At 41.1% G+C, this 14,888-nt stretch overlaps 2 protein-coding genes across 5 annotated transcripts in view; one reads left to right on the top strand and one right to left on the bottom strand.

Annotated features, from left to right (window-relative positions):
- The window catches only part of fnbp1l (formin binding protein 1-like), a 51,265-nt gene extending 45,855 nt beyond the window's left edge, over positions 1–5,410 (bottom strand). For all 3 annotated transcript variants that reach the window (XM_063501160.1, XM_063501161.1, XM_063501162.1), the window contains exon 1: positions 5,243–5,410. In XM_063501160.1, coding sequence (XP_063357230.1) covers positions 5,243–5,266 — 24 coding nt within the window. In that variant the 5' untranslated portion in view covers positions 5,267–5,410. The remainder of the gene's footprint in view (positions 1–5,242) is intronic.
- A 2,537-nt stretch (positions 5,411–7,947) lies between these two features.
- Positions 7,948–14,761, top strand: si:ch211-198n5.11 (methylcrotonoyl-coenzyme A carboxylase 2). 2 transcript variants are annotated; one of them, XM_063501158.1, is made up of 12 exons: positions 7,948–8,069; positions 9,723–9,887; positions 10,094–10,290; positions 10,441–10,619; positions 10,757–10,837; positions 11,181–11,359; positions 11,445–11,652; positions 11,767–11,858; positions 12,486–12,642; positions 12,783–12,905; positions 13,717–13,947; positions 14,060–14,761. In XM_063501158.1, the coding sequence occupies exons 1-12, from the start codon at positions 8,041–8,043 to the stop codon at positions 14,144–14,146; spliced, it is 1,728 nt and encodes a 575-aa protein (XP_063357228.1). In that variant the 5' UTR covers positions 7,948–8,040; the 3' UTR covers positions 14,147–14,761. The 2 variants fall into 2 exon arrangements, with proteins under 2 accessions (XP_063357228.1, XP_063357229.1); XM_063501159.1 differs by lacking the exon at positions 10,094–10,290 and having other exon boundaries at positions 10,484–10,619.
- Positions 14,762–14,888: the final 127 nt, after the last annotated feature.

Below are 14,888 nucleotides of genomic sequence, written 5' to 3'. Positions count from 1 at the left end.
CCTGTCTCTAATGATTTTCCCACTAGGATGATTAGAGTTCCATCTCACCCATTAAGTCTTTAAAATCTACTTGCTACGTAACCCATCCGCCTTCATCTATTCACCTCCTACCACCCAACACCTCCCTCTTCTCTCATCATTAAACCTCCTCCCTCTGCAGCGTTTCTTCTCTCACACTTCCTTCGTTCCTGTCCACCTTCATCTTCATCCCCGTCTTTAGTAAATGTGTGTTGGCACGGCTTCAGTTAATTAAGAAAGACATCCACCCTAACAAGCAGGACGTCCACGAAGCAATGTGGGCGTCAAGCATCAGTCGCGTCACACATCCAGAGCTGAAAACAACACGTCTCTCACTAGCACCTACAAAAACACCCCCTCCACATTCATGCAATGTGTTGACAAGCTTGGCCAGGCCTGAGTGTAACAGCTTGTCATGTCCAGGCCACTGCCCTTGGCTTCAACATGACATCATTCGCACCCGCTGTGACCTGCAATGAACCGGACCACTGCCCGGTTAAACAGTAGGAACCTTCTTAAAAGACCTTCCGCTATCAAAGTGGAAGACAAAGAGAAGACACTGCCCATAAAGGCCTGAGATTTGTTCTGTGTTTACGCGACACAGACAGTCATCACACAGAGCTGTCAAAATATTTTACACATTCAGAAACTAAAGCTAAGAACTCCCCATAAAATTTGAATAATTACTCTGCATGCTGCAAACCAGATGTACTCTTAAGTTATCAGTTTTATATCATCATAAGAATAACAGACCCTGGGCTACAGTCAATGGAAACTGGAAGCAGACATTATCAGAAGTCTGTGGACATCAGACTAAAACCAGGCACAGCCTCAATGGGAGAAGGAGTGGGGAGAACTCTGGAAAGAGATCAAGGGACTTGTTGTTTTTTAAAGATTGATCAGACTGAAATGGCCCAATAATACCCACTGCACATCAATTACCCCAGAAGTTGTGCAGCAACCTCCACGGCTAAAAAAAACCAAACACTCTACCTATTGAGCTATCCCTGCTACATTCTATTCTAATGCTTAGGCTGGTCAGCAATATCAATTGTTGTGCAGTTCAGTGTACAAACAACCTATTTAAGAAGTCTGCATTTTAGTCAGTAAAATTCAGGTGCTTTTATCTTTACATGCTAGATAGTATCTGTAACTTGTGTGTAAGAAACTTGTGAAGTACATTCTGTATAGGCTATGGAGCACAACAGGCGAAGTCAGAAAACAATAGAGGACAATATGTAGCATACGTACACAATACAGCACATACTCAGAGCTGCACATTAATAACACATCACATCCTGCCAACTACACACGTGTAAATCCTGACTAAAAATTGAGAGTGACATCAATTGTACAAAGGAAAATGGTGAAAAAACCTCCAAAGGTTCAGGAAAACATGCCTGGTAAGGGGGGGGGAGGTATACTCTGGAAAGAAGAGGAATGAAAGTCACTAGAAGAAAGACAAAAAAACGTGTGCGCAACTGACACTTAGACAGGTGGAAAGGTAAACAGAGATAGTGAAGATAGGAGCAGCGATACTGAGGGTCGATACATGGTTTTAAACATCCAAAGCAACAGACAATGTACAAGAGTGGACAAGAAGAGAGCGCACACAGGGTGGAGCAGCTGGAGATGAGTGTCAGAGGGATTTGTTACAGAAGCATAGCAGTAAGATTGAAAGGAAAGTTTTATAAGATGGTAGTGAGTCCTGCTGGTTTGGTTTGGAGATGGTGGCACTGACAAAAAGACAGAAGGCCAAGCTAGAGATGTTAAGATTTTCACTAGTAGTGACCAGAGTGGACAAGATTAGAAATTAGCACATCAGAGGGACAGCTCAGGCTGATTGATTTGGAGACAAATTTATAGAAAAAAGGCTGAGATGGTTTGGACATGTGCTGGGGAGGGATAGTGGATATACTGGAGCTGCCAGGCAGGAGGAAAGGGGGGAAGACCACAGAGAAGATTCATGTAGTGAAGGAAAATGCAGAGGGTTGGTGTGACAGAGGAGGGACAGGGTGAGATTATGTGCTATGGTGATTCCTAAAGCGAGCAGCTGAAAGAAGAAAAAGATGATGATGAAACAAAAAAGAAAAGAACAAATAAAGATGCAAATGTGAGGTGTTTGGTGGCAAATCGATAGCTGAATGGCTGCAAAAGACAACAAACAGGAGCAGCTTCCAGCTGTCAGCACCGAGTCTCAGGTTTAATTCCAGACTGGGTAAAATGTATAGCCCTGTTCAATTTCCCAATGATTTTTGTCTTTCTCTAATAATGGCACAATGCCATATAGTAAGTATACTTTTTACTACTACCGTATACAACATTATTCAAAAGTATCTAATCTTTTGCATAAAAGACACAAAAAGACCTGAAAGCAGCAAGAATAATGCCATAAAAATAGATGACGCTAGACTCTGATATACTGCAGGCCAGTCTATAAATATCACCAACACGAGCAATGATAACAAACACCCTTGTATGAGTCTGAAGGCCACCTGATGCCAAGAACGCAAACAATCCTCTTGCTAAATGCATGAAATCATTTACACGTAACCCCACTACCCTGCACAGCACCTCCCGTGTGACATGTGAAGAATCAAAATAGCGAGTCTTTTCTGAAAATGTTCACAACAGATGAAGGAAAGAGCACCAAAGTCCTGTGAGCCTTTGTGTATGAAGCTAAAGCCAGGTCGCTGTTCTGAATCTGAGCCTCAACAATCAGTCTCCTTTCCATCTGACAGCCTTTTAAGTGAAATCATGTCCAGCCTGTCCTTTCTCTAACTACCCCACACCTTCCCATTCTCGATCCCCTTATCCTAGTCTTTCGGTTTGGCTGATCAGCAGAGACGACCGCCCATCAGCCTCTTGTCCTTCAGTCAGACTTGGCTGCTCCACTGTGCTGGCCTCCAGCTCACCTCGCCCGGAGAGACCAAAGCACAGCATGGCAGCATCCTGGCACTAACGCACACACTCATACAACACACAGAAGAGCTTTAATTCAGACAAACGCTTCCTACTTCACGAGTGTGTGTCGGACGGCAGGAAGCCAGCGAGGTAATAGGATGTTCCTTGCTCGCTTTGTAGCGTCTCAAAGAGCTGGGCTAAAGCCAAACAGTGGAGTAAAAGCACAAAGCCGCACTGAAAACGACGCTGGCTTCACTTCTTCTCGTTTCATTTAGGGACGACACCTAAGAAGGTGATACAGGGTGAAATACAAACAAACAAAACTGCGATTGGGGTGACTTAGTGTTAAATTCTGCCGCCCAAATGTGAGAATTTCATTTTTTTTTAAATCTGATTGAGTTTTGAACTGCTCACATTAGAATATAGCAAAATGTAGCCAGTATCTTAATAGGTGAAGCAGCCACTTACCCAACTGTACATAGAATAACAGTTTTTTAAGTCAAATGTAATCTTTTAGTTGGACATAGTTTTATTGTTATTATTATTCTCAGATTTTTATTTAAAATCAAAGACTTCAATTTTAGAATAAAACAAAAACAGAAAATAAAAGCACACTTCCTGACATTAGAGGGGCAGTCATCTGTAAAGCACAACAGCCAATCAACAGTTTTATGTGGTGTCTTGTGGAGGATAAGCCCTAATCTGACATCAGACAGCCGACACATTAATCCCATCAGCGGACTCGGGGATTATGACGGTGTGTGTCAGCCAGCGTCTACAGTCAGCATATCGGAACCACTTCACTGATGGAATACAGACTGGAGCATGTGACAGCGTATCTCATCATTCATAATTTTCTGTTACTCGTATACAGTACACTGCTTGGGCTGTGGTAAACACAAGACACAGAGCATTTCATGTAAAACCCCCACACAGACTTACCACTTTCCTTTGCTATATCAGTGCATTTCTGCAGCTCACAAACTCATCACATCCATAACATTAGCACAGCGGATCGCCATTCATTCACATCTCTTTGTGATTTTGATCCACAGAAGAAAAACTGAATGGGAAACTCTCAAAGCAGACGCGAGGCCAACAAACCCCTGACAAATCATATGTGAGTCCATGTGTGCTTTATTTCCCAAGTCTTTTTCCCCCTTTTTTTTTCTTTTGCATCTCAGACAACCAAACAGATCTCTCTTTGTGGGTAGCAGATGATCGGGTTACATGTGAGGGCTGAGCAAGCAAAAAGAAAAAGAAAAGGAAAAAAATATGAATTTATTTTAAAATGCAGATAATAATCACTGAGGTCAGCCGGAGGAGTATCATCTTGGGGAGATGAAGTGCTCCCTCCTCCTCCTGCACACGCACACACACATATACAGAGAGAGAGGGGGGAGTGCTTCTGGTAGCCTTTCTGGTTACACAGCTCGTAATGGCCAACACCCAAAAAAAATACAGGATGGAGCCCCACCGCAAGATTAATTTAAGCCAAAATCTGCATACACTGCAACTAAGAAACACTATTTTGAGACAAAAAAATCATCTTCTAATATCAGCTGCAGCTCGTGTTTGACACACTTGTAACATTTAAATGTTACTCGCGTTTTAGCCATGATTTAACTATAAAGGCAGGACACACGGCGTGAGGTCCACATCTAACGCTGTGTGTGTGTCTATAATAACCATGTGTTCCTTCCAGTAACATGGAAGTTGGGACAAAAGGCTGGAGAACTGGCAACAAAGGGAAGCGTTATGCCAATTAGTAAGTGAATCAAACGGCTGTGAAGTTGCGATTCGTTTAAAAGGAGACCGAGCAGGACAGTGGTCTCTGTCCCCCTCCACCCTCCAGCCGGGAGTCCCTGCCAGAAACTGGGTGTAACACATGTAAGAAAACCGTCAACATCCAACTTAGTAAGTTGCCAGACAAACAAACATTTTTTTTAAATCAATTTACCACCACAGATATTATTAAAGCTGGCAAGTAGCCGGGTGGTGGAGGCAGCGTGACCCGCGCCCCGGCTCGCTGTCGTGGCCGTGTGTCTGCAGCCGTGCCTGCCTATTGTTTCCTCCGCTGTCACAGCCGTTAAGGTGCGCCTCGGATTAGCTTTAGCTTTAGCCTCGCCGGCTACAGCACCGCAGCCGACCAGGCTAGCCCCAGCGCCTAGCCGCTCTCCGCGACACAAAGCTAAAAAGGTAACACAGCACCTTTCTTCCGCTCTATTGCCCAAAAGTCGCGGCGGTGTCCGGGCCGAAACACAAAGAAAACAAGCCCAGCACTTTCTCACAAGCACAGTTAAAAAGAGTTGAAACGTACCCAGAGCTCCGTTCCCCAACTCATTGCGAAATCCTCTTTCTGAGTTCTCCAGTACTGGAAGCAGTTTTCCCCCCGCTCAGACTCTCCAAACGGCCGCCGGGATTCGGTCCTTCTGACTGTCTGCCGACTGAACACACACTCCACCTCCTTCACCTCCTCCTCCTGAATCAGCAGGGACGCCCTTCCAGGGGCCCTGGACCACAGAGGATCTACAAAGAGAAAAAGGGATTTATGTTCAGTGAACATTTTTAATCAGGTCTTTCATATTACGTGTATTTACCTGAAACCAAGAAAGAACAGAGTAAGGCAAAATACAAATAAAAAAAGACAAATTTTCAGCAGCTCAGTTTAATTCAAACACTGATGAAATGTATGAACTGGATACAAACTCGAGTATAGAAATGGAATGAATTATGCAGGAAAAAATTACAAAAACAGATTTTATGGTATTACAGTGTAATGCATTTTAATTTCAGTCATTTTCATATTTCACGATGCTCTCTTTTGGCGCATTTGTTGACTGTTTATTTAAAATTAATTAAAATAAAAAGTAATTTACATTGTTCCATTTTACAGGCCATTAAACCACACAATAATGAAAATATTAGTATTAACAGCGTCGTAAAGTTTGCAAATTTTAGATAAATATTTTAATTTCGTTTGTCTTTGGTGTATTTTAATTATTTTTTTTTTATTTGTCCTGATCTCTTACCATATTTCCATCATTACAAATCATTTCTATAAAGCCGGTTGTTATTGGTGTTAATAATAAATAAATTTATAATTGATTATAGTTCCTTTTTTTCAAAAAGTCGTGTTTAAAACTACGTGTTTGGATAGCTTTATTTTTCTATTGTTTTGCTATTTTGACATCAGCGCGTATATTAAAAGTTCGTACGAGGCAAAATATTTATTTGAAAAGTGTTGAAAAGTATCAGAAAAGTATTTCTGATGACCTAGAGCATTAAAAACGCTTTAAATATAATCCGTTTACAGTTTCTTTAATAATGATTTAGCGGTTCCCTCTAGCGGCCAAGATGAATTATTACAGACCTTGATTTATATATAATTGATAAATATTGTAAATTCTTTCAAGTTGAACCTGGAAATAATCCAAAAGGTTGAAGAATTTAAATACTAAGTTTAAAATGAAAAATAAATGTTTTTAATTCTGCTCCATTCCTCTCTACATAGTTGCAAGTTCTGCTGCATTAGACTGGCTCTTCGCAGGTTTATTGCCATAAATCAGCTTGATTTATCATATTTATTTGCTGTTAAATTTAATAGTAACTCAAGTTTCCAGTGGAAAACTTTGTATTACGTAGGTATTAAGTTTAAACCGCTGGCTTGTATCTTTCTGTAGAAGATTAATACCGCAGCGGGACAAACTGCACCACAGAGCTTGGCAAGAACTAAAGGCCAGTGAAAACTAAAAATTACTGACCTCAGCATGAGGCCTCCTTATAATTATATTGCTTACACGGATACAGTGGATATAAAAAAAGTGTACACAACCCTGTTTAAATGCATCATTTTTGCGATGTTAAAAAAATGTGATCACAATGATTCAAAAGTTTTCCCACTTTAATGTGACCTGTAATACTTCAACTGATGAACAAATGTGTTAGGAGAAAATAATAATTTTAATAACAAAAATGTTTTTTAAGGTGTATTTTTGTCAGAAAACACTTCTGCCTTGCAACCCTATCACATAATTTCGACATATGGAAAATACATGACATTGTTGCCGCATGTAATACACAACTAGTGCATGGCGAGTCCCCTGGCAGCCTCACTGACCAGTATTCATCTTGGCTTTTAATCAGTTTTGGGGGGCATCCAGGTTTTTCGTCCCATGTTTTCTCCACTGGGTTCCACAGTATATCCAATGCTGTGGAAATTTTTTGTACCCTTCTCCTGCCTGATACCTTTAAACAATGAGATCCTTTGATGCTTTTTAAATCCCTGCTTGCCCTGCAGGGGGTCTTTGTTTATCCTTCAAGCTCCCAGTTTGGGGGTCCCTCCTGAGTGCTCCAGTTACCATGGGGATCACTATTGCCTTCACCCTCCACATCTTCTCTAGCTCTTCTCTAAGTCCTGTGTGTTTCTCAAGCTTCTCGCGTGGGTTCTCTCCAGGTACATAGGCCCATAGGTGTGAATGTGAGTATGAATGGTTGTCTGTTTCTATGCTGGCCCTGTAACAGCCTGGGGACTTGTCCCAGGTGTACTCTGCTTCTCAGCTTTGGAAGCTGAGATAGGCTCCACTGCGTCCCTGTTTCTTTGCTCAAATACTGCAGTAATTTAAGACCAGCAAAAGCAACAAATGATCAAATATGAAAGGTTTTATTGGCACTGCACAATACATGAAACATTGCTAAGGCAAGAGGCAAAACAAGTTGGCCATGTCTAGTCATAAACCTATTTCAGTAGCATAAAGGCACAGTTACACTTATAGTAAAAGTAGTAATTATGGGAGCTGCTGGGTGAGTTTTTAATAATACCGCATGATATTTTTTACACCTGCAAAATAATAAGAAACTAAAGCTTTGAAATGAACGGAAGAGAGTAGAGTAGGTAAATTTTATTTGCCTCCAAATTATATTGGAGTGGAAGTAGCAGCATTACCGTCTAATCCAAACTCCGTAGCAGTTGGTGGCGGAATTGCGTCACCCTACAGTATACCGCGAGGAAGAAGAAGAAGAAGAAGAAGAAGCAGCATCTGGAGGGGGATTGACTTTCTGTTTGGTTCTGATTGGCAATGCACTTACGAACAATTAAATAATCTGGAATTTTTTTGTATGACAGATATGCACCGCTACACTGCAAGGTAAGAGGTGTTTATATGTCCCCAACTGTCATTTATCAGCAGACTGACCTTTGGCACACTTTGCAACTGCTGAGCTCTGTTGGTGCGTTACACTGCGTTATATAATATGTTAATTTCTGATAAAAAACAAAACAAAAACACAACTGTTGGCACACAGAGGTTAACGCTTCAGCAACACTTTGCTGTTTAATCAAACTTCAAGCTCGTAAATATTACAGACTTCTTTTATTTCTTTTTTTGCATTGGAGGGGCAAAAGTTTCAAAGCAGCCAATCATATACATGCTAACGTATGGGGCATATACGCATGTGGCTTAAAGCCAGTCAGCGTGTCGGGCAAAGTATCCAATAGAAAACCTGGCTGACGTCAGGTTTCAGTGTAAATTAGGGGGCTCAAACTTGCGGGCCGCTTGCGGTCTGTGTCACCCCTACTTGTATATTGACGTGAAGAAATATGCAATTTGGTCCTTGAACTTACGTTTTGTTTTGTTAGGGAGGATTTGTTTGTTGTTGAGTGCAATGTTAAAATAAGTTCTTTAAAAAGCAAAACATTATTTAATATGAGCAGGAAGCACAAACATGTTGAGGGATTGGCTGTGTTAGTTCAGTGAAAGTTATTTGTAAAGAAAAGTTTTCACTAGCAGTCAAAAACTAATGTGTATACTTGTGTCTGCATTTTTATTTTGTTAAATACAATCAAAGTTTTAGCAGAAGTGCTGCCAGGTGTCTGGCCAGAAAGAGAGTACCAATTTGTTTATTTGGTAGTTCAATAAAAGGCTTCAGTTAGTTAAGAGCGAGAAGAAAATATTGGCATTCATGTTTTGTCTTGTTATACAATATTTAAAATTTTAAAAAACAAACAAAACAATAAATTTTTGGAAATATTTCTTGGTGTTTTCTTGTTTTTTTGGCCCTCCAATGAGATGACAGTGCCAGCAGTGGCCCACAGTTGATTTCAGTTGGAGACCCCGTGGTATATAAAGACATTATTTCATAGAACCACTATAGAAGCTAATTAATGGAAAAGTCTTCGTTCATATGCCTAGAAACTTAGAAATAGAAATTTCAGCATTCTTCCCTCTTTTTTTTCCTGATGGATTTTTTTTAACTAACAACAACTGACAAAATTATTCTTGACAAAACAAGAACTAGAATCAGCAAATCTAAGCTGATGTAACCAAATGAGGGATAACCCAGTCTATGTACCATTAAAGCTTTGCCCCCTCCAGGAGCAAAAAAACCCAAAACACTACTGCAGGGGTGTTCAACTCCAGGCCTCAAGAGCCGGTGTCCTGCAGGTTTTAGATGTGTCCTTGATCCATCACAGCTGATTTAAATGGCTAAATTACCTCCTAAATATTTCTTGAAGTTCTCCAGGGGCTTGGTAATGAACTAATCATTTGATTCAGGCGTGTTGACCCAGGGGGATATCTAAAACCTGCAGGACACCAGCTCTTGAGGCCTGCAGTTGGCCACCCCTGCACTACTACATACAAAATACTGGAATTTAAACAGTAATTTGAACTCTTCAATGTACTGTTGGACAATAATTTACTCTTCAGATTTTCATAATCTTTTTTTGCAGTCCTCTCTTCTTTTTTTGTCATGTTACAAATAAAGCTTTAAATATCTTTTCCCTGAATCTTGTCTTGCAGGTTTGTTGAGCGGCACTGGCAGCGTTCAGTCTGCCGTATGAGTTCTGTTGCAGGGAAGAGGAGAGCCCTGCCGAGTGCCTTCCCTGTGCTGGACCTGCCCCTTCTGCCCATCCACAAACACATTTATGAAGCAAACCTCAGAAATAGCAACGCCTGGTGTAAGAAGTAGGTTTTGCTCACACATTTGCTCTCACATATCCTAGTGTATTAGTATGTGCTTTGTTGCAATTTGGTGTTTCTAATCAACTATTTTAGATTTATTAAGTGGATTTTTGTTTATTTATTTTTTAATCTCAAAATAAGGTCCCTGTTTGTTTGTGTGTGATAGTGAATGTTGTCATTCATTATCCCTGGTTATCTCCGTTTATTAGGTACACAGAGTTTAGTGAGAAGGTGATGGAAGGGGGAGGGGAGAGGGCCATAGCCAGACACACTCAGAGAAACAGGAAGTTGCTGGTTAGAGACAGGCTTCGCCTCCTATTGGATGACGAGGACTTCCTGGAGCTGTCACCATTTGCTGGTTTGGGTCTTCCATACGGGGACATACCTTCAGCTGGCAGTATGACTGGTCAGAAACGACTACAGATTAGTGTGACCGCAGCTAAATATCTTCATATCATTTCTTTATTTCAGACTGTCTTCTGTTTACTCCACATCTTGTGGGATCCGAGTGTGACACTTTATGCATTTTTTGTGTGTCTGTACAAACATCATTCAGGCATCGGCAGGATCAATGGCCTGTGGTGTGTGTTTGTTGCCAGTGACGCTACGGTGAAAGGAGGCACATCGTATCCTATCACAGTAAAGAAGAATCTCCGAGCGCAGGAAATAGCAATCAAAAATCGCTTGCCTTGCGTCTACCTGGTCGACTCCGGAGGAGCGTTCCTGCCACTGCAGGTTAGCACACGCACACATAAGCACATCTCCGATTTAATACGCGTAAGGGTTCTACCTTTAGAGTAAGTGAATGCTAGTGAAATTTATACTGACTGCTGTTTCCGCTTCTTATTCCTCGTCTGTGTATAAATGTCCAGTCAGAGATTTTTCCTGATAAGAATCACGGAGGAAGGACGTTTTACAATGAAGCCATCATGTCTGCCATGAAGATCCCCCAGGTAAGGATGAGTCAGAAGGCTTTGGTCTTTACATAGATTATCGTTCCTGTTTATAAGCTACACTTTGCCTTTAAAATGTTTCATATGCACACACTTGTTTTCTAAAACATTCTCATGATTTGTGAACTGTTGTGCTCCTCCAGGGAAACCATAATCTGAAGACCGTGATTCTATTTAAAATTTTGGCATAATTAATCTCCACAGGCAGAGAATTTTTGGGTCTAAAAATGAAGAGAGTACAAATTACCATTGTCAAGTTCTCATTGTTTTTCTCTTTTTTTTGCTTTTGGTTTTTTCACTATTTCAAATTGCAGTTCTGATATGAAAATTGATCATCCTAAAGGTAGCTGTTGTGTGCGGGTCATGCACGGCGGGTGGAGCTTACATCCCCACTATGGCGGAGGAAGCTGTAATGGTGCACAGAATAGGAACCATATTCCTGGGCGGACCGCCGCTTGTGAAAGCTGCTACTGGAGAGGAAGTGACGCCAGAGGACCTGGGAGGGGCCAGGCTCCATGCTGAGTATGTGTGTAAATCTAATCAGTCCTGAATAGTAACAGAAGAATTAGTTCATATCATCATGTATCAAGTTACTATCTTGTTCCAGAGTGAGTGGCTGCGTGGATCACTTTGCCTGGGAGGAGAAAGAGGCTTTTGATTACACTAGAAACATTATATCAACCCTCAACTTCCTGCTGCCTGAGGAAGAGGAGGAGACAAAGAAGAGGAACGCAGAGGAGGAGCCACTGCACAGTCTGGAAGAGCTTTTAGGGCTCGCCCCTAAGAGTTACAACTACAGCCTGGATGTTAAGATGGTACAATGTGACGGACACAAATGCACAAAGTGCTCTAGTCTGATGAGTTTGTGGCTCTTATGCTGAGTTGTGGCTCAGTGACCTTTAGTCGGTTGTTTCTGTTGTTCTGCCCAGGTAGTCAGTCGACTGGTAGATGGGAGCCGCTTTCTGGAATTTAAAGCTCGCTATGGAACCTCACTCGTCACTGGCTTTGCAAAGATACATGGGTAAAAGATATAAACACAACCAATTCGCTCACTGAAGTCTTCTTGTAGCACATGAATCTGCCATAAACTCTGATTGTTGACATTGTGTTCCTAATGTTTTTTATAATACTGAGGACACTATTTACATTTACTGCAGTCCTGCTTTTTATTCTTGGACTTGACTAGAGTAGCTCTGCATGATTATCTAAAATAATCCTTATTTATCCCATACGGGCCATGATGGAGCTTCTCAATTCACCCACTGCCTGAAACAAGCACTTGTAGTTCCTTTCTCTTCCCTTTAAACCAGCTTTTCTCTGATTGGCTGCCCCTTGTGTGCAGAAATTGTAAACAGTAGGTGGATTGATCTGTTGTGTATGTTATAGCCAGAGTTGTGCGCTTGAGAGGGCCAGATTAGGGAAATTGGCTCACACTGACATCAAACTGAAACAACAGTAGAAACATTTTCTTTTAAAAGCGTTTACAGTAGCCTGAAGCCCGAGCTTTCATCTAGTAGCTTTGCTGATATGATTTTGGTTTCACTTTAAAATATGATGTTACACCTGTTACATGTGGCTGATAATGAATACCATAAGTAATACTTCACCTAAACTTAAGGTAATTCTTTCTTTGTGTTCACTGTGTTAGTCACCTAGTTGGAATTTTAGCGAATGATGGACAGCTGTCATATGAGGCGGCACTGAAAGGAAGCCATTTTGTCCAGTTGTGCAACCAGAGAGACGTCCCACTCCTCTTCCTCCAGAACACGGCACCCACTGCAGCACTGACACTGTCCACAAAACAGGTATTCATTCTCACTTCACTAAAAACAAATGCACAGGGGCTTAAGTTTGGAAGAGTTTAGAATCACTTTGAGTCCCCAGTAAGTCTAAAAAACGTTGTATAAAAAAACCCAAGTACCATTTATTCATGTGTGTCTCCCAGGCAGAGATGAACAGTAACCATCTAAAAGCTCAGGGTTCAATGATGTCAGCAGTAGCATCTGCCTCCGTCCCCAAGATCACTGTGGTGATTGGTGGTTGCCATGGTGCAGACAGCTACGCTATGGTAAGCGAATCAATTTATTTTTCAGTCTAGTCTTTGTACATGACCATTTTCAGATCATTTTTCTGTTTGTTAAGCCATGTAACACTGACCGATGAATCAAACATGATATAAAAGGCACCTAAATTAAGGGATGAACCAGTGTTGTGTCCCCATATAACAGACAACTTGGCAAAGAGTCCATTTTAAATGTGGCACTGGATTTCTGGTCGCTTCTACAAAAAACAAAAGTGACACAGTTTCACAGGCATTAAATAGTATTTTTACAGGAAGAAGGTGCTTCCTAAAGAGCTTTTAAACAAAAGCTTGGAATATCTAAGCATGGCGTGACATGCCTGGGAAAAAAAACAACAAAAAACTAGAAGATAAACAAATGTCATAGTTTGAGAATACATATCCGCAAGTGATTTTGGGGATCCTGAAAACTAATGAAATAATGAAGAAAAATACTATCTGATTTTGTTCCATCATGCATTCATTTTTCAGCTTGACAATGATCCCAAACATACTGCCGTTGCAGTAAAAGCATGTCTGGATAGAAAAGCAAACAATGAAACACTATCAGTCATGGAATGACCGGCCAGGAGCTCTGACCGCAACATGACTGAAGCCGTGCAGGATCATCTTGACAGTGAACAGAATAAAAGGCAGCCAACATCCAAAAAGATTTGAATGTCCTTCAACTATTCCTTAAGACTGCTTAAAGAAACAAGACAGCCTAAAGTCTCTGCCGCAGAGAAGATATGCAACAAAAAAACAAAACAAAACAGAAATTGCACATAATGATAATAATTCCTTCCTCGTTCCTCACCAGTGTGGCCGAGCGTTTGATCCTAATTTCTTGTTCCTGTGGCCCAACGCCAAAGTTTCTATTGCCTCTCCGGGTCACATTGGCTCTCTGCTTCCCCTTGATGGTGAGCAAGAAGAAGAGCAGAAGAAGCAGGAAGAGGAACTAAACAGGATGTTGGTGAAGGAGAGTTCAGCTTTCTTCTCCTCCAGCAGGATGTGGGATGATGGAGTCATTCTGCCGCAGAACACCCGGAAGGTAAAAATGACCCATTTTTAAAGCAATTATCAGTCTCTTTGGGAACATTCAAGAGCACATTCAAGAATGCTTCTTTTTTGTTGTTGTTGTCTTTATTGCTTTTTGGTTTCAGGTTCTTAGAGACGTCTTGGACATCATCAAACAGCAGCGGTATCAGCTGTCTACAGAGACTCTGCAATCGATACCTCTGCGTATGTAGAGGCTTCTGTCCCCGTCAAACATTTAACTGCTCCTTTTGGACTCACATCAATCCCTTTTTCACTTGTAATGGAAGAAGCTTCTCCGTAAATTTGTTGAGGTCTCCACGGCAAATATGTAATCAATCCTGTGTACTGTAAATGTAGGCGCTAGGTCAAACCACTGTGGAGAGAGGGATTAAAAAATTCTGCACAGTTCCTCATCAGGTTTTGATTGTCAGCACTTTCAGACCAAGTTGCAGAGCAAAACATTCCTCTGGGATGTTTACACACAGCAGCCTAGTGGTGGGTCGTTCCTGACTCAGAATGCCTGACAGCGAGTTAATCTACAAGCGATTCATTCAGTTCATGTGTTTTTTCTTTACAACACAAAGCATGAACAGCAGTGCATTGGCTTCTTTTACCTGTAGCCTTACACGTAAAAGAATGATTTCCAGTTTCTTCCTCACAGTGAGGATTAATGCTTATTAATTTAACATGAGTATCACTTTAGTACTTAAGCCATGTATCTGCATTGGATCAGAACTGGAAATGTCGGATCAGTGCAGCCTGTGTTTTGGTTTTAAATTAGTTCAGGAAACATCTCAAGGAAATCTCATCCGATTTTCATAGTTTATCATCTTTTTTTATGTCTTCCTAAAAAAACAGTTGACTAGAAACATGTACTGTATTTCTGTCAGTTTGGTCCAAATAAAACCCAGTTTAGAAAAAATTATAATGTAATTATTGTAGTATAGGTTTTTT

The sequence above is a fragment of the Pelmatolapia mariae genome, linkage group LG17, assembly GCF_036321145.2.
Source record: "Pelmatolapia mariae isolate MD_Pm_ZW linkage group LG17, Pm_UMD_F_2, whole genome shotgun sequence".
Classification (NCBI taxonomy): domain Eukaryota; kingdom Metazoa; phylum Chordata; class Actinopteri; order Cichliformes; family Cichlidae; genus Pelmatolapia; species Pelmatolapia mariae.
The sequence above is the reverse complement of the archived record's forward strand: the minus strand, read 5'-3'. Positions and strand labels throughout refer to the sequence as shown.